This window comes from Anolis sagrei, chromosome 4 (assembly GCF_037176765.1).
Source record: "Anolis sagrei isolate rAnoSag1 chromosome 4, rAnoSag1.mat, whole genome shotgun sequence".
NCBI classification, from domain to species: domain Eukaryota; kingdom Metazoa; phylum Chordata; class Lepidosauria; order Squamata; family Dactyloidae; genus Anolis; species Anolis sagrei.
The window spans coordinates 59,753,436-59,777,796 of NC_090024.1; the positions used below are offsets into that span (position 1 = coordinate 59,753,436).

Sequence of the window (24,361 nt, forward strand, 5' to 3'; positions counted from 1 at the left end):
CCGAATTCAGACAGACAGAGTTTTGGAGCACAGTACTCCTGATCTCATGATCATGTTAAAAAACAAGGTATGGATCTTCGATGTTGCCATCCCGAGTGACAGCAGGATTGAAGAGAAACAACTAGAAAAGCTGACACGATATGAGGATTTAAAGATCGAACTGCAAAGACAGGCACAAACCAGTAAAGGTGGTCCCAGTGGTGATTGGCACACTGGGTGCAGTGCCTAAAGACCTTGGCCTGCACTTAAACACAATTGGCACTGACTAAATTACCATCTGCCAGCTGCAAAAGGCCACCTTACTGGGGTCTGCACGCATTATTCGCTGATACATCACACAGTCCTAGACACTTGGGAAGTGTCCTATGTGTGATCCAATACAAGATGTGGACTCATCTTGTTGTGTTTCAAATAATAATAAAACTTTATTTATATACCGCTCTATCTCCCCAGGGGGACTCAGGGCGGTTTCCAAGCAACAACATCAAAATATACAGAGTCACAGCATGAACAGAAAATAACAAATAACAGCAACATAAGCATGAAATTACCCAACAACACATAAATATTAAAAGAAAAAATCCTGCCTGCTCTTCATGTCTATTTTTAGGGCACAGAAAAGGAATGGGTCAGGACAATTAAAAAGGCTGGGTCAAGACTGATATAAATTGAAATAAGATGGGACCGGCATTTAGGTACAGTACTGTAATAGGTAAGCGACCAAAGCAGGAACGGGCTATTTCCAGGGGTCTGTTAGGAGAATGACCAGGGTAATATATAGGGGCAAGGTCGTGTCCGGACAGAGTCTGGGCTGAGCTAGCACTGGTCACTCTCAAAGATTTGTTGAAATCACCAAGTCTTCAAACTCTTACGAAAAGAGGGGAAGGATGGGGCCAAATCAAAGCCCTCCAAGGAAATTTACACAGTCCTCGCCCTAAACTTTAGACTTAGGGTCACCCTGAGTCTGAAACAACTTGGGCACACAACAATAATCCTCATGCCAGGAATATGGCATGGCTTTGCTTGTGTTGTCTCCAGCAACCTTAAAAGCAAGTCTATCACAGAGTCTTCTTGGCAACTTTTTTGCCTTCCTCTGAGACTGAGAGAGAGTGATATGTCCAAGTGGATTTCCAAGACTGAATTGGGTTTTGAACCTTCTTCTCCAGAGTTGTAGTCCAACACGCAAACTACAACACCACAATTATTTTGTTTTCTTTTGTCCACAAGGAATCTACTTTCCATCACTTTTCAACAGGCCTGTAGCCAGAAAAAAAGATTAAGAAGGGTTTGAAACGTTTCAGGTCTGGCACAAGATCTCAGCAAGGCCATAAAATCACCATCACTATGCAAAGGTTCTTCACAAGTAATAGGTCCTGTATCGTTGCTAACACCCCCAGCCATTATGCATAATTGACTATTTGTTTAAATGGAGGTGGGGGAGGGGGAGCATATTTCTCAAATAGGAAATTCTCTGTTCCTTTGGTGAGGCTGCTTGTTCTTTTCTAATACATATAATATGACACCATTCTTCTATAAAAGAAATACAAGGGACAATCCCACTGACATTATTAAGACATTTGGTTTCATTCAACATCCCTACCTTTTACATTTTAGTCCAACCTAACATTTTATATTTGCCATGTACTTATTAACTAACCATGGTAAAATATTAACTAATATTATCTCGTGCACCTGATGAGGTGGTTTAGTATATGAAAATTCTCTTTAAGGTACTATAGACCTTTCTTTTCTTATGCTGCAGGTTAATACAGACCAACTACTGTATAAAGTTGTTTTCCTGAGAATTTCCATTTTGGTCTCATGTTTATTTCTGTCTAAAACAAACTGGGCAATGTTTGCAAAAATTCCAGTAGAAGAAACACTGTTGTAGCCTTTATTAATTTCACTGCTGACCATCTATTTCTTATAACTACAGACAACCAAGATTATGGCAACAAGAATGATTGACAACTGGAAAATAGAGGGAGAAACCGTGGAGGCCGTGACAGACTTTGTCTTTCTAGGTGCAAAGATTACTGCAGATGCAGACTGTAGCCAGGAAATCAGAAGACGCTTACTTCTCGGGAGGAGAGCAATGTCCAGTCTCGATAAAATAGTGAAGAGTAGAGACATCAGACTGGCAACAAAGATCCGCCTAGTCAAAGCCATGGTATTCCCTGTAGTGACCTACGGATGTGAGAGCTGGACCTTAGGGAAGGCTGAGCGAAGGAAGATTGATGCTTTTGAGCTGTGGTGTTGGAGGAAAGTTCTGAGAGTGCCTTGGACTGCAAGAAGATCCAACCAGTCCATCCTCCAGGAAATAAAGCCCGACTGCTCACTGGAGGGAAAGATACTAGAGACAAAGTTGAAGTACTTTGGCCACATCATGAGGAGACAGGAAAGCCTAGAGAAGACAATTATGCTGGGGAAAGTGGAAGGCAAAAGGAAGAGGGGCCGACCAAGGGCAAGATGGATGGATGGCATCCTTGAAGTGACTGGACTGACCTTGAGGGAGCTGAGGGTGGTAACGGCCGACAGGGAGCTCTGGCGTGGGCTGGTCCATGAGGTCACGAAGAGTTGGAGACGACTGAATGAATGAACAACAACAACAGACAACTGAACCATCTAATTCACACTTTTTAGCAGCTGAATATGGCAACTGTTTTATGGGAGTCAGAAATGCTGCAAAACTGGTGATTTTGAACTAACATGTAACTTATGAACAAAAAAAAGCCACACAATATCAAATACAGCCACATAATCTGAGATGTTTATTTCCTCTCCCATTTTTGGATGGGACAGGCATTTTCATGGGCCACTGAGAGAGCATCACACAGCATTTACCATTCCTTACAGCATCATATGGGAGATAAATGCAAAAGAAACTGGAAAAGGAAATATGCACAAATGTTTTAACACTCTACTAAATCCATTCAAATGCTAGTCCTCTGACATTTGGATTAGCTTTTTATTTGGTCTTATCGACATTCGTATTTTGTAGTTACACAGTTACACTCCAGGAATGAAATGAACTATGTAAAAATGCAGATTTAATGGATTTGCTATCACTTATATACAGACATGTGCATTATTATGTCATGGCTAGAATCTACACATATCTATCAAAAACAGAGTCTCAGGGTGCATGTAGACTGTAGAATGAGTGCAGTTTAACACCACTTTAACTGCCACAGTTCAGTGCAATAGAATCCTGGGAGTTGTAGCTTGTTGAGGCAGCAGCACTCTTTTGCACAGAAGGCTGAAGTCCTTCTGAAACTACAACTTGCAGGATTTCATAGCATTGAGCCATGGCAACTGAAGAGATGTCAATATACATCATTTCAACAGTCTAGACCAGGCATGGACAAACTTTGGCCCTCCAGGTGTTTTGGACTTCATCTCCCACAATTCCTATCAGGTGGCTGATAGGAATTGTGGGAGTTGAAGTCCAAAACACCCGGAGAGCCGACGTTTGCCCATGCCTGGTCTAGACACATCCCCAGTTGTGCTGAATTTGATTAAGCAGCTGCAGGATTTCCATCACATTATAGGCTATACTGCATGCACATTCTTAAGCACAAGTGATGTTTTTCAAACCACACCTAAAAAAAAGAAGCCATCTTCAAACGTGGAAATCAACAATCAGTTCCAGGCAGTTAATATGCATCTGTAAGGGAGTACCTTTTCTTGTGTATTTCCCATCTACTTCACATAATTTAGACTTTATTCATTTTTTCCAAAACTGCTTATGTCAAATGGTCTAACTTATAGTTTAACAAATTGTTCTAAGAAATAAAAGACAGTTTCTTCTGATTGGTAATCTAATAATTTCTTTTCTCTTGAAAACTATATTAAAGTCTTTCAAAAGTAATGTTCTAATGATAGGGCAACAGTTGTGTAAAAATCATACAAAACATTTTTTATAATTTTAGTGATTAATAAAAATTCATTATCAAACATTAAGAATCTCTTTCATCTCAGTTTCTGTAAAAATAGTAAGACTTTGATAGAAACTCAGTATGTTTCCTGTTTCAAAACAACTCAACGTATCTTCTGCTTTCTTTAAGCATAAACTTTGACATTCAAGAATAAAAAGTTACTTTTGGAAAGGGAAAGGAAGGAGTATCTAACACTCCTACCCACTTAGGTGTATTGTTTAATTTGAAATGTGACATTTTATGGAAATTTCAAATCATTAAAATGTTATTTAACTCAGTTGTGACAAAACTGGGGGAAAAAAGCCTGCCAGACTGACAAGTGAAAGTAACTTGTTCAGAAAACTATGTGGTTGGATCCTGTGGACTAACAGGTGAACTTTGCTTTAAAAACACCAAAAGCACCAATGCGTGTTCCTCCCTGAAGTTTCATTTACAACAGTCTGTGCTGACCACAGTTTCTGTCCTCTTTGGCAGCTGACAGATCATCACTGCACTCGAACTTAGATGCAAAAAAGATTCAACTCAGTGCTATTCGTTGGGACACGAAGGTGGGCTCTCATCAACTTCTGAATACAAAGACACTTTCTTGCCATGATTCTGTACATGATCTTCATTCATCTTCTCCACAGCTTCAATCTATAAAAACGAAAAACATGGGCACATCAAGATCCATATAACCTCACTGAGTATGGGGGGCCAGTACAAAATACATAATAAAAACCTATTCCTGAGGATTTTTTTTGGCATGGATTCTTCCTGTTTGACCAGTAATATTTGTAATCCCCAAATCCAAATCATTTCTATTATTATTTCACATGAAAATGTCTCAGCTTTCTCAATGAAAATCCATGAAACTGAAACATTTCTCTTCATATTAAACCCTTGTACCGAAAGGTTGGTGGTTCGAATCCAGGGAGCAGGGTGAGCTCCCTCTGTCAGCTCTAGCTTCCCATGTGGGGACATGAGAGAAGCCTTCCATAGAATGGTAAAACATATGGGCCTCCCCTGGTCAATGTCCTTGCAGGTGGCCAATTCTCTCACACCAGAAGTGACTTGCAGTTTCTCAAGTTGCTCCTGATACAAAAAAGCCATGCAAAATGTGTTTTTACAACTCCATGACGTCCATATCAACACTAATTTCAATTGCCACAAAATATTTCTTGAAGAATAGTGGTGCTAATTATTTATAAGGTGAATCTCTCCCTTTGTTAGTTCCTCTGGACATCTGCCTTTTCCCTTTCAAGCAGATTGACAAATGAAGTTCTATTAAAATGTTGGTTTTGAACGTTTCTGCTATTTATTTATTTATTTGTATTATTTCTACCCTGCTCATATCAGCCCGGAGGCGACTCAGAGCAGCCATCTGTTTCATAAGTCAAAATGATTCCTAGGACTGTTTTCTGAAGATCCTATCCTCATCCACTTTACTAACCATAAATTAATAGGTAACATACTTAATACTAAAACTGGAATGGTCAAAACATATTCCTGCAAAGAAGATACCTCACAAGAATGCCAGCTAGATAGAGATAAATGCTAGCAATATAGGATCAAGGAAAAACTACATACAGCCAGAAGTTAGTTTCTTGGGGATTTTTGCCACAGAACAACAACCACCAACTTTATATCCTGCCCCATCTCCCTATGGGGACTCAGGACAGCTAGAAGACCCATGGATCAAGAAAAACAAGCTGCCATGTTAACAGTTAACTATCTTTAACTAAAAATCATAGAAAACATTTTTGATATTTTAGTAATCAATAAAATTTTCATTATCAAACATTAAAAAAATCTGAGTTACAGTAAAAATAGTAAGCTCTTGACAGAAACTTAATGTTTCATGTTTCAAAACAATTCAATGTATCTTCAGCTTTCCTTACGTATATACTCTGACATTTAAGAATAAAAAGTTACTTGTGAAAATTGTTTTGTCTTCGGTTGTTGGGCAAATGTAGCAAAAATATGACTGAATGATTTGGTTACAAGATCTGTATCTCCCTGCACTTATACAGCATTTCTTGGAAATACATCATAATGAATGAGATCAAATTCAACCCCAAACCCCGCTTTCCCCACCAAGACTTTACCTCAACTAAGAAGTCCGCCTCATTGTCAGATGAAAATTGTAAATCCGAGACAGCGTTGAAGAGCTCACGCTCACCAAGTGCTTCTGATACACCGCACTTCTGGAAAAACTTTTGTTAAAAGGAAAAAGAAACTTTTATTGGCCCTCATTTATAGAACACTTAAATATTTTTCTTCTTGTTATTATCTCTTACCCGCTTCTCCTTGAAGTGGGCACAACATCATCACAAAACACATCATCACAAAACATTATGTAAAACACATATATTAAAATATATTTATATGATATATAGATACATATAAATACACAATACAAAGATTAAAATACAGCAAACCCAGGACATGAATTTAAAATTCATAGTTAACAACTGAGTGGTAGGTCTGCCAGAAGAAATAGATCTTCAATTGTATCTTAGATTCCAACAGTTGTCCACAAGGCTTTGGTCTAGAAATTCTTTAAAGCAGACTCCAGATTATTTCTAACTAGTTTGGGTACCCGGCATTGCCCAGGTTATTTGAAAAAAGTCAGTGTTTTAATTGTACAAAATGCATAAGGTTGTGGGTGAACTACAACTCACATCATGCCAGATTAGCCCTGAAAAACTTCATCAGTACTTGAAGTATGTTATGTTGGGCATGTTTGCTCTAGATGCATCATCGGTGGGGTTTAGTGTGCTTTCTGGCTTCAGGGTAAACTACAATTCCCACTATAGTGAGTGAGTCCCCTCAAACCCCATCCTTGTTTAATTCTTCTATCATTTTATACTTTGTTTTATTATGTTATTGTCAATATTTTATTTCATTATGTTATTTATTAAGCATTTTTATTTGATGTTATCATTTGTTTCATATGCATTTTATTTTGCTTTATTGTAATTACTTGGGCTTGGCCTCATGTTAGCCGCCCCGAGTCCCTTGGGGGAGATGGTGGCAGGGTATAAATAAAGTTTTATTATTAAAACTTTATTTGAGTTAGCCAAGGGGGTTCTGTGTGCCAAGTTTGGTCCAGGTCTGTCATTGGTTGAGTTCAGAGTGTTCTTAGACTGCAGGTGAACTATACATCCCAGTACCTACAACTCCTATAAAACCTGGTGAATTCTCCCCAAACCTCTCTACTATGCTCAGTGCTGATCAATTCCTCTGTTTGCTGTGTGCCATCGAAAAGGGTTATGGGAGAGGCAGTGGGCAGTGTCATACAAATCCTACACCAATGGAAAGAGTAAGAAACACTGGGATGTCTGTGATGGAGGAAACACATAAAATCTAGGATGAAATTATCCCTATATTAAAGTCTTCACTTGGGTAGGGGGAGTATTATGTTTGTGGAGGACACTGGCAGGGCTCTTGGACATGTTCATGGCACTCATATAACCTGCAATGTCATTGATAGTGGGGACTATAGCTGTTTGTGGAGGCAAGAGCTTGTCTGTGTAAGTGGACACCCCAGCCCCCCTCCCCCCCCCACACACATATTTTCACTTTTTTATGTGTATAGATAGATGTAGAACTGCCTCCCTGTCCTGGAACCTCTTTTATTGAAGCAGATGTCTATTTAAAAGGGAGTTTGTATGCAAAAGGGGGTCAAAGTGAGTTGTATCTGACTGTGTTACTCATTATTGACCATATCTGGTCAAACAGATTAACTTTAGCATCCTCTTCAGTTTTAATGTATTTTCGAAGGCTTTCATTTTGTTTCACAGAAGTTCGATTGCATGAATAAAAGCCTGATGCTGGACCTCACACAGAGCAGTTCTTCCACTTCCCCATTTTAACTAATATTTGTACCAACAAGATAAAGATTTAGATTATCTGGAGCAAGTGCTAACTCACTCTTTTAGAAGAAAAAACTCTCTCCTCTAAGTTAGGATGCTAAATGGCGCAATGCTAAAGATTCCCGAACACTGTAAGCATTGCCAAATGTCTTACCTGTGAAACATTCCTGCAATCTCTGAACAAGAACTCCAGTCCATGAGGATGAGTTGGTTCTACAGACTGGCTGACATCAATTAGCCAGACCTAGAAGAAATAAAATTAGGGTTTTGGTTTTTCTGAGATATTTGCATATGGGTCCATGTCAACTGACAGTCATTTATTCCCGTTATTAATCTGCTTACCTGTCCCCCGTGCCATAGCATGTTGTATTCACTCAGGTCCGCATGAACTAAATTACATTCTTTGTACAATTTTTGCATCATCTAAAAGAAAGCAATACATTGTTATTCAAAGTGTGCTCTAGAATACTAAAGTCACTAAAGGTATGTACCGATAAGTAAACATTAATACAGAAGAAGCATTAACGGCACTTTTGCTTATTCTACTTGAATGTATATACCACCAAATAGGTATAGCATGTTCACTCTAGTTGGCTTATCTTAATTGAAAACTAGTACATCTGTGTGTGACTGATAGGCAAATTTAAACAATTTCTCAACCATCACTGTTTCACTACACTAAGAAAGCCTATAACTCTAAAGAATGCTAATTACAATCCAAATATTTTAGAAGTTCTATAATAAATATAGTCTCAAGAAAAAATATAAATAATGGGCCAAAATAATATGCATCTTTAATGTTTAATGTCTCTTCCCTCCCATCCCGCTTATATTTTTAGTTATAGCTTGTTCTATAAAACCTTGTCCCCAGGACATAAATTCCAGTTGCTTTCATTCGTTCATTTCATAGTATGCAGTAATCAAAGTACTTTTCATGAATGGAGCCTACATGCAAAATTGTTTGGATCTATTATATATTCTCTTAGAAAAGGAGACTACAAGTTAACCATGTTGTTCCTAAGAAAAATGTCAAAATATTTTATTTCAAAAAGTGAAATGATGAAAAACTTCATTTGTTTGTTCACAGCACTCATGGAATCGAGTTCAAGGTGAAAAGATCAGGTCACATTTTAAAACCTAATTTTAATTTCCTTTCATCATGCAGATGCCCTGACTCTACTTTATTTATTTATTTACTAGATTTATACCTCGCCCTTCTCACCCCGAGGGGGGCCCAGAGCAGCTTATAAACTATGACAAAATTCAATGCTGCATTATGCAAACAATAATAAATATAACATGTCAAATTATAAACAGTTAAAACATATAAATGCATTAGAACAGATTTAAAAACATACATTATGCAGAGTCCCATAGTCATTATTCAAGCTGCTACATTCCAGTTGGATACCACATTAGATTACTCCCCGAACGCCCGTGTGCAAAGCCACTACTTTAACTTTTTCCTAAAGACCATGAGGGATGGGGCCCATTTCAGACAGTAAGTTGAACTAGAAATGTTTAGGGTTTTATAGGCCAAAGCCAGGACTTTGAATTGAGCCCAGTAGCATACTAACAGACAGTGGAGTTCACATAACAAGGGGGTTGTATACCACTCCAGTCAGGAAATCTGTCTACAGTCCGTTGGACTACTTGGAGCTTCCGGACAGTCTTCAGAGGCAGCCCCATGTAGAGTGCATTGCAGTAGTCTATTCAAGATGTAACAAGAGCATGGATCACCATGGAATATTCTCAACAGGAACATGCACCAATAATTGTGAGACAAGGCAAGAATATTCCGCTTACATTAAGAACTTGATAGTAGGCCTTTTTCATATCTTCGCTACTGAGTTTTACTTCTTTTAATTTAGGAGCTGGGACTTGATCCTGACCAATGAAGGACATAACTAAGACATGCTTTTTCAGGCTAACCACTTTTGGACAAGGAATGCCTGCCTTCTGCATTCTATACAGAAGAAAAAGAAGAAGAAAGCATTAACACGTTTAAGAACTCTCAGTAAATCAAGAATTTTTTACAAGCCAATTATATGATTAGAGAAATAAACATAGGTATTGGCTCTTTACAAGGGCATATAACATTTCAAGACCCAAACTAAAACCAATCAGTCAGTCATGGCATGTTATGTTTTTAGGGTTATTCAGCCCCAGTCTTGAATTCAAATGTTTAAAAAGTATGATGAAAACGAATCTGATGAAAAGAATATACATTCAGTGATGAGTCATTATATTAACTTGAAACTAATAGAAAGCAGCATGGCTCAATACACGAGAGACAGTCAAACAAGAACCACATCACCAAGCGTAAAAAATAGTACATTTTTATGTCACTGATGTTACAGGGAGAAAAAGCAAATTCAAAGAGGATAGGTACTGTATTCCCATTTTTTTGTGCTTGTCAGCTTCTGTTTTTAATCTAGGAGACTCTTTTGCAAGTGGCCAACCATAAGACTGAGAGATAGAATGATATGGCAATACAGGGTTTCCAAAACAGTGTAAAGAAAAAGAAGTCAATGCTGCACAGCTCTGAAGTTAAAATAATCAATTTAAACAAAAAAAAACCCACTGATATCAGAGATCTATAAAACACCTCTTATTATGCAGGCGATATTTCCACATTTTTATATCTACATCTATATTCACACACCTTGTTAAATTGTGCATTTCTTTCTCTGCCCACATACGTATTATCTTTCGTGGATTTAGTTTGCTGAAGCGATCTATAAACCTGTAGTCATCCTTGATGTACTTATCACGATTCTTAAATTCATTCAGAGTTGTTTTGAACACCTTTATGGCACATTCTGAAGGTACTGGTGGAGCATCTTCACCCAAGCTTTAGGAAGAATATAAAAAACACAATTTAGATGTAAGGAATTTAAGGAAGTTGGAGATATGAAAATATACAAAAAAGTAAAGTAAAATATGAGATAGATTTGTATTATTTCACCACATGATACCTCAATATATATTTTAAACATACAACTAATTCAACTTTAGTTTAAGCTCTTATTATAACACAGTATATATTACATCTCTTGATTTCAAATGGATTAATCTTCCATGTCTAAGGAAGTTTACAAATAATGTACAAGTGTATAATAAGATATGAATGAGGGCAGAGGGATGTACTGTACTGGACACTTCCAGTATAGTACATCCCTTCCATTTTATAATCCCAAACAGTATGCTAGGCATCATAAATGTATGAAGTACCTTCCTCCATGTGCATGGAACACCACAGACTCTTTCCCTGTACTTATGCAGCCAGTAATAGTCTCCAGCATTCCAGAGTTTACCATTTTATACAAAAGTAAACGTGTTTTAGGATCTACTGCTTTCTCCTACAGAAGAAACAAAAGAAGGTTAAGTCTGCTGTTATATTTGAACTTCTCATTACATTTGTCAGTCAGTTCAGTTTCGTGTGCAGAAATTAGTTCTGCCATAAAGACAGTATTACCTTTGTCCAAAATACTATGTCCCCCTCTAAAAAAAAAAAAAAACAACAACCCACAAGCAATTCTCATTTTTAGGCCATCAGGACTTACAGCAGTAGAATGTTCCTTCTTCTCATGGAGCCTGGCACTTCGGCGTTCCTCAGAGTATGCATGCTGCTTTAAAGCATTGAAGACGTGATTGGACAGTTTCAGATCCATACCAATTCCATCACCAACCTGAAATTCTGGTGCAAACTGTAAACACATTCAAAATGCAACACATGATATTAGGCTTTCACACGTTTTCTTCACAAAGAAGAGGGAAATCCTACACTAATAGTGCTATTTTAACTATATTATTTGTCTAAGTGGATCAGAAAAAGGATGCATCTACACTGGAGAACTAATGCAGTTTGGCACTATTTTAACTGCCATGGTTCAATGCCATGGAAACATGGGAGCTGTAGTTTGATGTAGTTTGATTCTTTGGCAGAGAGGGCCCAAAACTTTGTAAAACTATAACTCCCACGATTCCACTGCACCGAGCCACGGCAGTTAAAATAGTCCACTGAAATAAAGACTTCACTCAGTCATTACCAACCTAAATACTATTGATTTCAATTATTATACTCCAAATACAGCTAAATCTAGACCTATCACTTTATTTGTATATTGTATGTTTCCTACTAACACCTCATGAGAATAAGCTAAAGAGAAAAGTTATAGTAAGAGTGAATTGCTCAAGGCTGTTCTGGAAGCTTGACAATGATGTATGGATCAGACCCATAGGTTTGAAAGTAAAGAAGAAATGCCAGCATAGACACAAGTGTATCAAGGCCAACACTAGCAGAGGCTCTTTTCTTAATGATAGTTACATAAACCCTTGGAATATCTATGAGAAATTTGGACTGAACTTACATTTTCCATCCTTGCAGTATTCTTTCGTCCACATACAACCTCATCATGCTTAGTGGTAATATCTTTTCCTTTTCCTGTAAAGCCCTTTTTGGGAGTAGTGGTAGGCTTATCTATGGATAATGAGAGTAGCATTATCAGATTACAACCACAAGACCTGTAGGCTAACATTTTATTCATTTTAAAAGCTTTCTCAGACACACACAATTACATTATCATCTGCCAAATATTACAGGGCTATCTAAGTAATGGGTCGTTCATTGTCAGGATCATCGCATCAGTCTGGGACTGGCTGCTTTGGTTCTCTGCCATAAAAAAGGGAGGTGAGGGAGGGAGACTGGGTACAGTTGGGGAAGGTAATGTAAATAAGACATCTGTTTTATGAGGGAAACTGAAACTGAAGTTACTAAACTGTGAGCACCGTGTCTGGCTACTAGGGGATGGACAGGAGTTGAGGCTGATAGATACCAGAGGTTTGAGTGGAAAAACTTTAGAACTGTCTTTTTAGGATTATGGAAAAAGGAATAAACCACTTGTCTCCAGCGTTTTGCTGTTGTGAGCTTGATTTTAACTCCAAGATCTTCCAGAATCTGACATTCGTAAACCGTACAAAACTTGACAAAACTTCATAGCATATTAGCATATAACAGGAACTTTTCCATTGTCCATTGACTGCCATGAAAATTTCCAGACATTTACAAACATCCCCCCTCCTTTCATAATCGAAGCTCTAAATCAATATCTTCTGCTAAGTTTGCAACTTGGTCCTGTAATTTCCACAGCCAACTAAAGCTATGTCTAAGCATACAGAATTGTATATGCTCAGTCATTATCTCCTCTCCAATTGTAAACTTCAAGCTCCATAGAGTGAGCAATAATCATAATAATCTTCATCATCATCTTTATTTCTATACCACCCTATCTCCCAAAAGTGTCATGACGTACACTAAGTAATCTTAATTACAGAGTATAATATATAATTCATTTATTTTTATTCAAAAGTCAAGCAAATGCTACAGACCTAGTTAATACTTATTTCATGACCATACAGTCTTTAGAACTTTGTTGGCAAGACATATTTTATAAGATTCTAATTCAAAAGATACCTGCTCGATAGGGATCATGACGAGTATCCTGCCAATCAACCTCATCCTCAGAGCTGTCACTGTCTTCAAATGGATGCACTTTTCGGTAATTCTCAAATGATATGGACACTTAAAAAGAAAAGGCACATGGAGAAGTATTATTTTTCAAGTATTTCCCACCAACGGTCACCTCTGCTGAGAAATAGTTCTATATTGAAATATTTCACCCCCAAAAAACATCGGTTCTCAAGCAGGTACATATAAACAGTGTTATTGTAACAAAGCAATGAAGACCTATGATAGTGACCTTTGCTGTCCCCATTGAACTTTTTCTCTTCACGCAGAAGTTGTGCATCATACTCTCTATCAAATTCCATTTGCAGCATCTGAGCAAGCATCAAATCACTGGAAGTGTCTGTATTCTCCCCACTGATAAATGGTCCCTCAACAGCCCTGGATATAACATACAGGGATAAAAATATATTAGTAGGACATAAAACTACAGTTCAGTTCTTCTATGCCTATTGAAGAGATGATTTAAACAAACACAAAGATAAGTGAAGACAAAAATCAAAGCATCACATTTCTGTTATTAACAAATGTGGAGGGTATTAACCAGGAATATAAGAAATATGTCAGTATAGCTTTGTAGCAGCAAGAATGGTTATAGCAAAATCATAGAAGAGAGAAAGAGAACTACTCAGGAGAGATTGGAGAGAAAAATAAGATTCCATACAAATAGCCAAGCTGTCTATGGACTTCAAGGTAGAAATAATGAAAAAATGGTAAACAAATGGCGACTAGCCCTCATATGTCTTGGAAAGAAGGCAAAAGCTGACTTTAAGGATACCGCAAGGAGAATTATTTAAGGAACTTATAGGAATAGGTATTATAAGATGTAAGTATCATAGTGAGCAGAGATGGAAGTCCACGGTAATCGGGTCATGGATGTGGGGATGGAGGGAATGTATGAATGTACTGTCTACTATGTTTGTTACTGTCTCTGTAAGTTGCATGTTCTGTTTGTAAATGTATATCACTGTTTTTCTTTTGTGTTTAAATAATAATAAATTTTATTTTTTAAAGTGGAGAATGCAAATTTTTGTTCTGCGTCCTAGTCTCCAGGGCAGCAGAAAACAAACTTGCTCCCTCCTCCCTATGACTTCATCTCACATATTTATACATGGCTAACATGTCTCCTCTCAGCCTTCTCTTCTTCAGGCTAAACATGCCCAGCTCTTTAAGCCGCTCCTCATAGGGCTTGTTCTCCAGACCCTTGATCATTTTAGTCACCCTCCTCTGGACACTTTCCAGCTTGTCAATATCTCCGTTCAGTTGTGGTGCCCAGAATTAGATACAATATTCCAGGTGTGGTCTAACAAAGGCCATTTCTCCACTTTCTCTTATATGAGTCATTTACATACTTCCTGCCTGCCTCTAGGCACTGACTGAAATTACCTATGTTGTGTGAATTCCTCCTATCACCAACCCAGAAAGCAAAATTCTCATCATAAACAGCAGTCAGTAGATAAACCTGCAGTGCCCCCCCCCCCCGAGAGCGGGCCAACACAATAACTATTGAAAGAGGAACCTCTACCTCTTTTCACTTCATTCTTTTCATAGGCACAATGAAGCAAGAGAGGCCACAATTCTCCCACTCTAAAAATATAAGTTGCAATAGAGGCTTCCTGCCTTTTTGCAACTCCTCACTACTGATCTGGATGGCAAGACTAAAGACCAGAGTCCATTAAGTGAAACTTGTACCCTGTGCAGAGCCAAATATCGGCCTCTTCACTTTAATTATTAGGACTACTGCCTTCTGCATCCATCTGTTGCATGTTTCTGAAAAAAGAACTGCATTCTACCACTTCTTCTGGTGACAGGGAGAAAGCTATGCCATTTCTCCACTTTCAAGGAGTACTTAATCATGTAAAATGCCTTCCAACTGCAGACAATAGACAAATAGCTAGTGTTTATAGAAACTGATCAACATTTTACTTGCAAGTAAGAAGATACACAATTATACATGTAGGCAGTGTTTCTCAAACTGTGCTACTCCAGGTATTTTGGGCTTCAACTCCCAGAAATCCCAGCCAGCTTACTAGCTGTTAGGAATTGTGGGAGCTGAAGTCCAAAACATCTGGAGGAGCACAGTTTGAGAAACAATGATATAGATAGTAAGATGCCCCACCATTTAAAACTGCAATCAAGAATCTATGTAGAAAGGTATTCAACTTACGGGACAACTTCTGGAAAAGCTTCACTTTCTTCTTTTAGCTGCAACTCTTTTGCTAGTTGTTCACTCATCACATCAGCAAAGGAACATGATATGGTCGTATTTTTAGGGGTTCCCCATGGACACTAGAATAATAAACAGATATTTTGTGTTGAATAAAGGTAAAATAAGAAAGTTTTCTTCATATGCAATTTATTTTGTTGGTACATAGAATCCCTTCTCCAGATTGAAAATAGAACTGTAAAACAAAGTACAAATGCAAGTATTAATAAGAAATTGGTGGCGCAGTGGGTTAAACCGCTGCGCTGCTGAACTTGCTGACTGAGGTGTGAATGAAGTCAAATTCCAAGACAGGTGCAAGCACCTAAATTCAATTTGTAATTCTATATATTTATTAAGGACCCAAGCAAAGAGCTTGGATGCATTTGCATTTAAAAGAAGATGAACAAACCAATTATTTTCCAACTAACTTATCAGGATCCTAAGAAAAATCTAGCAAAGTAATTTTTAGGGCAGGGGTGGACAAAAGCTTTTTTTGTAGCCCTCAATACATCCAGATTTTCAAGACAATAAAAGGGATGACTTGCCTCTTCTGAAAGAGGCAACCTGCCATCTTAAATGTACCTCTTTCCTGTCCTGTTTAGCATAACAAAACAGTCCCTTTTGAAAATCAGAAGTGGACGTTTGTTTTGGGCATTTGCATCAGTCTGGGTGGCTTGGGAGAGTTCCAGGGGCAACATTGAATGCCCAGACCTGCCCCAATTGTCCAACCCCATTTTAGGGGAAATATAATCCTCTGTTTTCCCAGATTAACTTTGTTTAACTGCTTCCTGGCTACCTAGACAAAGACCAAGGATATTGTCTTCACAAACAGAGATAATCCTCAGAACAGGGCAACTCCCAGGGAAGGGAACTTTGATTGACCAATGATTCATTTTGGATGACGCTGTCAGGTGTTTCTCAGCACTTTATTTAACACAAGACTGAGTCCCAGGGAGACTGATGCTGTCACATGTCTGGGCATGCCTTTTACTAAGAGAAAATGAGAAAGCTCGGTACTGTCACATTTCACTTATCATAAGTGAAGCAGGTTTGAGAATCAGATTTAAATACATTTTAACAGCTAGATCTCACCCATTTGCCTAATGCAGTACTTTCTATGCTAATTGAGGTGGAAGGGAGGGGGAGCAGAGTTTTCTCTTCAATGTGCCAGGGACCAGGACCTGTTACAGCTCTTTCTTTTCTGGAAACTCAACACAGTCCCAGAATGAACACTGCTTTCAATCAGGATTAGTTAATTTTCTACTATTTTAGATGGAAAGTTAACAGTGCTTGATAGGATTATGTAGTGTTTTGTACAATGGGTGAATCTTCACTCAGCCACAGAAATGCCCTGGGTGACCCTAAACAAGTTATGCTCTTTCAGCTTAAAAATAGACAAACACAAATTTTGCTAAGTTAACAGTGCCCTTGGTCCTATTTATTGCCTACCATGAAAAGGAGCTGTATAAATATTTGCCTATGTAATTGATTCATAAATTAGAGTTCTTCCTCCAGTTACATAAAACAATTTTTTGTTATTGTGAAATCAAGCTGAAGGTGAAATATGAGAATACAAGTTATCCCCATGTATTTTGTCACCAGGCAAAACCAGATGAGATCATTATCCAGTCATCTGTTTACAAAATGTTTGCTGGTTAAAATCCAAAGAACCTTAATAGCTATAGGTTTGGTATCCACCCTGAACTAAGATCCCCAAAATAACAAGGAACATAATATTTTTTAAGAGCCAACTTTATTGATAAGAGTCTAGAGATCAGAGTTGGAAATGCTTTTTCCTAACATGAATTAATAATGTCAATAGCTAAGAGGCCTGGCAAATGAACTAGATGTTCTGAACTGGGTTGTGGTCTATCTGTTTTACTGATGGGCCACATTGGAGAAAGATCAATATAAGTAGGGAACAAGTTGGAACTTATTAATCAAAATAATGTCTAAAAGGTATAATATCTCATTCTTCCAGTTCTTAGGCTGAGCAAATCCATAAAATCTATTTTTAAATTTATGGCATAGATAATGAAATCCAGAACAGAGCCATTTGACTGTAGCTGTAGTTCCCAAATTATGCTTTGGACTTTTTCACAGATTTCTTGCTACATTCATACGCGGCGCCTGGGGACATTTTTATGTATTTTGTATAGCTTGTAATCTTAACAAACATTGAGAGAAGTGGGGTGCTTGGAATTGAAGTTGTTTCACTCTTCCATGCTCATACACACTCTAATTATATACATGTTCTCACCACTCCTCTCTATTAGTGGGCTTTCCCCCTCTCCATTGTCACCAGCTGAACACCATGTACATTCCGATTTTAATTTTTAAAATGTGTATGTCACAATAATTATTTACAGACTGTATATAAGGCCCCTAGAATCAAAAGAAATGCAAAACATTCACTGATAATAACTCATTCTCGAATTGCCACATTTAAAAATCAAATCCCCCCCCCCCCACCGCCGCCCATGGGGCATATGCCCCACATTAGGAACCAGGGTTCTAGAGCAGGCATGGGCAAATTTCAGCCCTCCAAGTGTTTTGTACTTTAACCCCCACAATTCCTAACAGCCTACTGTTTGCTCATTGCCTGCCTTAGAGCCATCTTCACCTGCAACCTCTTATCAGGTAATGACACACTGGGGAGGCTTATCTGGATGTAGACTTTAGACTTGAAATGGTTTAATTTTACTGTATTACATCACCAACACATTAACAATTTACAAGCAGGTTAATGGACCATCCCATTATACATTGGGGAGGAGGCAGATAATGTATCAAGGGATCCCATACTTCCTTAATAAAAACCTCAGGATGACATATGTTTTATCCCTCCTTTTCATCTTTACACAAGCCTGTGACGTGAGTTTGGTTGCTGAGTGACTGGAAAAGGTCACCTGATGATCTTCATGGCTGAGGGTTGTACTTTAACCATTACAACAAACTGGCTATTATCCCAGATGGTACCACCTCACCCCTAATCCTGTTAGCTAGGAATTACAGGACACTATCTTGTCAATACAACGTAAGTGATTAGCTGGCATTCATAGCCCTTCAGGAGGGCATAATGTGTCCTTCCCATTATTAAAAAAAGTATTCCTTTCTCTTGGGAAAGAGAATAAAGTACTACAATCTCTTTCTATTTCATATAATATATTGAAGATATTCATTTGTTGCCTCTATTGTTATATAATATTTAAGATACTTATTAGTTGCTTCTCAACCTACCAGGACCCCAAAGCAGTGCATGCATAATGCATTCTTCCCATTTTTAGAAAGTTTTCCCTCATCTTGGAGCAGAGAATAAAGGATTTCAACCTTTTCTTATTTTTTATGTAATGTTTAAAACATTTATTTACTATCTCAACCTGCCAGAGCCTCTTGAGGCAGCATACAGTAGGGGGGAAAATATCTTAATCAGTAATATATGTATGATATATATATATATATATATATAGAGAGAGAGAGAGAGAGAGAGAGAGAGAGTTTTACTCAACACCGCATCACAATTATTAATCTGTACCTATTAAATAGTTATTTACAACACAACTGATATCGGCACAGGAACTGTTAACAGGAAAAAACAAAGATGGCACCTCTGTGAACATAAGGAGGAAGTTAGGTGGCCAGGTTTATCAATTCAGGCTTTAAATCAGGCATGAGGAAACTTGGGCTCTCCAGGTGTTTTGGACTAACAACCACAATTCCTAACAGCCTTCTGGAGGGCTCAAGTTTGCCCATGTCTGCTCTAAATTCTTCCTCTCAAGCTGTGAGGATCAAAGATACATCTCCACTGCAGAATGAATATAGTTTGACACCACTTTGGCTCAATGCTGTGGAAATCTAGAATTTGAAGTTTGCTGAGGCACAAGCACTCTGACCTAAAAAAAAGGTAAAGATCTTGTAAAACTACAATTCCCAAAATCCCATAGCATCGCACCATAGTAGTTAAAGTGGCATCAAACTGCATTAATTCTACAGCACCCTTAGTTTGAGACTGGTGAGCTGTCCTGCTTTGGAAAGCAAGAGGAAACATGGTGGGGAGGGTAAGAAAATATGTATAAGCTTGAAAATAACAGTAAATGCAAAAAGTTAATGTACTGTAGATTGTCCTGAATATTAGGTCTCTGCTGTAAAACTATATATATATATATATATATATATATATATATATAAAATTGTTATAAAATTAGCTGTCCCCTGCCATGTGTTGCTGTGGCCTAGTCTGTGTATATGTGTTTTGTGTGCATATATGTGTGTGTACATATTTGAGTATATGTATACTCAATGTATGGTTTCTTAAGTCTCTTCCGCTGTGTTTTACAATGTTTTTATAAGTGGTCACTCGTTGGCCTGACTGGTGTATAGTGTTCAAATTTGGTGTCAATTCGCTCAGTGGTTTTTTAGTTATGTTAATCCCACAAATGAACATTACATTTTTATTTATATAAATATTTCTAAAGGAAAGCAAGAGGAGTGACAAATGCCATTCTTGAAAGTCCCTAATGTGAAAGGATCCTTCTGAGTAATCCGTCTTCATTCTTCCCCTATCCATTCATTATTTGTTTAGATTGGAAAGCTTTCAACCTGTCACCTCCCTTCACTTGCCATCTGAAATGGTGCCACCCTTTCCACTGCCTCACTGGAAATGAGTGACAGCTCCTACACTTTTGATTCTTGTCGAAAGGAGGGAAACCCACCACATATTGTTAGTATTTTTTTCTGACAGATAATACTGGGTGACAAAGACATGGACAGACAGACTGAAGGATTGTTTTTGTCCTAGAACTGCGGTTTTGTTGAACTCTATGGCATCTCATTGATGTGGCATTGGGGGCTGTGTGGCGGTGATGGGGGTGTGATGGGATGGATGTGTTGTTTTGTGGTGTGTGTAGGAGAAGGCATGTAATTCTGTTGGACAATACAATAAGAAACAACGCTATTCTATGTTGTTTTTCACCTGATCAGCAACACCTGCTGAGATATCTGCTTTGAACTGGAATATATGGCAGTGTGGAGTCAGAAAGCCCAGTTCAAAGTAGTTATTTTGGGATTTTCAGCCTTGATATTCTGGGTTATGTGGCTGCGTGGAAGGGCCCTGAGTTATCTGAGTCCACACTGCCCTGTATCCCAGATCAGAGCAGGCCATGTGGGGTTTTATTCAGCTGTGTGGAAGAGGCTTAAGTCAGAGGTATCGAGCGTTTGGCCTTTCGGGTGACTGAACTTCAATTCCCCCAGCCCTTCCCCTTTCCAAAGTCATGGTGGCGCTGAGGGACCAGGCTCCACATACCTTGCTCTGAGGCCAAGCGGGGCCCGGGCTGACTTCGGCGGCGGGGACGACGCCAACGGGATCCATGGCTGACGGAGAAGCAGAGGCGAGAGAGCGAAGGGAAAGCGAGGCCAGCTGGCAACAACAACAAGGAAGACCACAAGGAGACCGGCAAGGAATGGCAGAAGAATAAAAACCTCTTCCGGCTTCTTCTAGGCCTGTCTTTCACTCTTCCCGCCCCCTGATTCCCAATACCAGGCGCCCATTGGTCCGTAGCAATTGCGTTGGGCTGTGCGTCACTTCCTTTGGAATCCCCCTTTCCCTTGACAGCCTCGCGCTTCCGCTCCCCCCCCCCTTTTTTAAAGCCATACCACCTGCCATTCTATTACACCACCTTGGCTCTTTTACTGACTCTACACTTCCCATCTTTTGACCCTTAATGTATGCCCTATATAGAATAAAATCATAATATTCAGAGGACCCTTCCACACAGCCCCATATCCCAGAATATCAAGGCAGAAAATCCCACATTACCTACTTTGAACTGGAGTATATGGCAGCGTGGCCTCAGATAACCCAGTTCAAAGTAGATATTGGGCCCTTCCACACAGCCCTATATCCCAGAATATCAAGGCAGAAAATCCAACAAAATCTGCTTTGAACTGGGTTATCTGAGTCCACACTCAGATAATGTGGGATTTTCTGCCTTGATATTCTGGGATATAGGGCTGTGTGGAAGTGCCCTGTAGGCCCTTCCACACTGCCATCTAACCCAGAATATCAAGGCAGAAAATGCCACAATATCTGCTTTAAACTGGGTTATCTGAATCCACACTGCCATATATCCCAGTTCAAAGCAGAAAAAGTGGGTTTTTATTCAGCTGTGTGGAAGAGGCCTGAGACAACTGCTTCCAGCTAATGTTTATAGCCCTGCCTGTCTAAGCTTCCTGATTTGGCATTTCCCATGCAGACCCTTCAATTGATTTCTTTTGCATAACTAAGAAAGGCTACGAGTTATTTATTGTTGGGTCCTTCCTTCCGTACAACTTCCATTCGGTGGTGTTTTTTTTTTATTGTGCTATAATAATAATAATGGGTTGTTGTAGGTTTTTCCGGGCTATATGGCCATGTTCTAGAGGCATTTTCTCCTGACGTTTCACCTGCATCTATGGCAAGCATCCTCAGAGATAGTGAGGTCTGTTGGAAGTAGGAAAATGGGTTTATATATCTCTGGAAGGACAAAGGACTTTTGTCTGCTGGAGCTAGGTGTGAATGTTTCAACTGACCACCTTGATTAGTATTTAATGGCTTGGAAGTGTCTGGGGGGAATCTTTTGTTGAGAGTGATTTGATGTGCCTGATTGTTTACTCTCTGTTGTTTTGCTGTTGTAATTTTTGAGTTTTTTAATACTGGTAGCCAGATTTTGTTCATTTTCATAGTTTGCTATGGCTGACTTCTCTGGTTGAAGTAGTCTGCAGTGCCTTTGCAAGTGCCTTGCAGTCCTTTGTCCCACCCTGGTCATTCCACAGATATATAAACCCATTTTCCCACTTCCAACAGACTCTGAGGATGCTTGCCATAGATGCAGGCGAAACGTCAGGAGAAAATGCCTCTAGAACATGGCCATATAGCCCGGAAAACCCTACAACAACCCAGTGATTCCGGCCATGAAAGCCTTTGACAATGATAATAATAATAATAATAATAATAATAATAATAATACTTTATTTATACCCCGCTACCATCTCCCAAGGGACTCGGTGCGGCTTACATGAGGCCGAGCCCACAATACATCAATAATAAAAGCAATAACAACAAATAATACAAAACAATAAAATAATACAAAATAATAAAATGTGAGTCTTTTTCCTGTATGTTTGTCTTGACAAACTCTTCTATCGATCTCTTCTACATGAAAAGACTGAGACTATTTATTTAATCAAACGCATTCTTCATACTCTTGCTATTTATTAATCAAATTAAATCAGCTCCTTGTCCCTTGTCGCCTTCTTCCTGAGTCTGCACTGCCATATAATCCAGTTCAGATCAGACACTATGGCTTAAAGAGCTGGGCATGTTTAGCCTGAAGAAGAGAAGGCTGAGAGGAGACATGATGACCATGTATAAATATGTGAGAGGAAGTCATAGAGAGGAGGGAACAAGCTTGTTTTCTGCTGCCCTGGAGATTAGAACGCGGAACAATGGCTTCAAACTACAGGAAAGGAGATTCCACCTGAACATTAGGAAGAACTTCCTGACTGTGAGAGCTGTTCAGTCGTGGAAGCTTCTGTGTGTTGGAGGCTCCTGCTTTAGAGGCTTTTAAGCAGAGGCTGGATGGCCATCTGTTGGAGGTGCTTTGAATGTGATTTTCCTGCTTCTTGGCAGAAGGTTGGACTGGTTGGCCAACGAGATCTCCAACTATATGACTCTATGGTTGCTAAGTTTTCCGGGCTGTATGGCCATGTTCCAAAAGCATTCTCTCCTGACGTTTCACCCACATCTACAGCAGGCATCCTCAGAAGAAACAAGGCAAGTGGGGTTTATCTATCTGTGGAATGTCCAGGGTGGAAGAAAGAAAGAACTCTTGTCTGTTTGAGGTAAGTGTGAATCTTGCAATTGATCACCTTTATTAGAACTGAATAGCCTTGCACCTTCAAATCCTGGCTGGTTGCTGCCTGGGGGAATCCTTTGTTGGGAGGTGTTAGCTGGCCCTGATTGTTTCTTGTCTGGCATTCCCGTTTTTTTTTTGTTTTTTTTTTTTTAGTGTTTCTCTTTATTTACTGTTCTAATTTTAGAGGGGTTTTTAAAAAAAATACTGGTAGCCAGATTTTGCTCATTTTCATGGCTTCCTCCTTTCTGTTGAAATTGTCCACATGCTTGTGGATTTGAATGGCTTTTCGGTGTAGTCTGACATGGTAGTTATTAAGAAGGTGATAGTATGGTTGCTGGGTCCGGAAGTTCCGAGTGTTACGCACATTCCACAATGGCGGTTGTGAATAAGGGAAGGGACCATGTGGTCCAGAGAGAAAAGAGGGGAGGGCTAGGATAAGATTTATGGTTAGGGTTTGGGGTAGGGTAAGGGTTAAGGCTAGGGTTACCCTTAGGGTTAGCGGTTAAGTTTAGGGTTTGGGTTAGGGGTAGGGTTACAATTAGGGTTAGCGGTTAGGTTTATGGTTAGGGTTTGGGGTAGGGTAAGGGTTAGGATTACAATTAGGGTTAGCGGTTATGGTAAGGTTTATGGTTAGGGTTTGGGGTAGGGTAAGGGTTAGGGTTACAATTAGGGTTAGTGGTTAGGATAAGGTTTATGGTGAGGGTTAGGGTAAGGGTTACAATTAGGGTTAGCGGTTAGGGTAAGGTTTATGGTTAGGGTTTGGGGTAGGGTAAGGGTTACAATTAGGGTTAGCGGTTAGGTTTATGGTTAGGGTTTGGGGTAGGGTAAGGGTTAGGGTTACAATTAGGGTTAGCGGTTAGGGTAAGGTTTATGGTGAGGGTTTGGGGTAGGGTAAGGGTTAGGGTTACAATTAGGGTTAGCGGTTAGGGTAAGGTTTATGG

At 39.0% G+C, this 24,361-nt stretch overlaps 1 protein-coding gene across 1 annotated transcript; it reads right to left on the bottom strand.

Moving 5' to 3' along the window:
• Positions 1-2,748: 2,748 nt before the first annotated feature.
• On the bottom strand, positions 2,749-21,053 carry RIOK3 (RIO kinase 3). Its single transcript, XM_060775170.2, has 13 exons — positions 20,831-21,053; positions 15,490-15,611; positions 13,558-13,703; positions 13,272-13,379; positions 12,169-12,278; positions 11,362-11,505; positions 11,030-11,157; positions 10,461-10,649; positions 9,602-9,761; positions 8,138-8,218; positions 7,950-8,039; positions 6,026-6,133; positions 2,749-4,574 (listed from the first exon to the last, which is right to left on the bottom strand). Exons 1-13 carry the CDS (start codon positions 20,894-20,896, stop codon positions 4,467-4,469), a joined length of 1,560 nt encoding a protein of 519 aa, XP_060631153.2. The 5' UTR covers positions 20,897-21,053; the 3' UTR covers positions 2,749-4,466.
• Between the last annotated feature and the right edge of the window lie 3,308 nt (positions 21,054-24,361).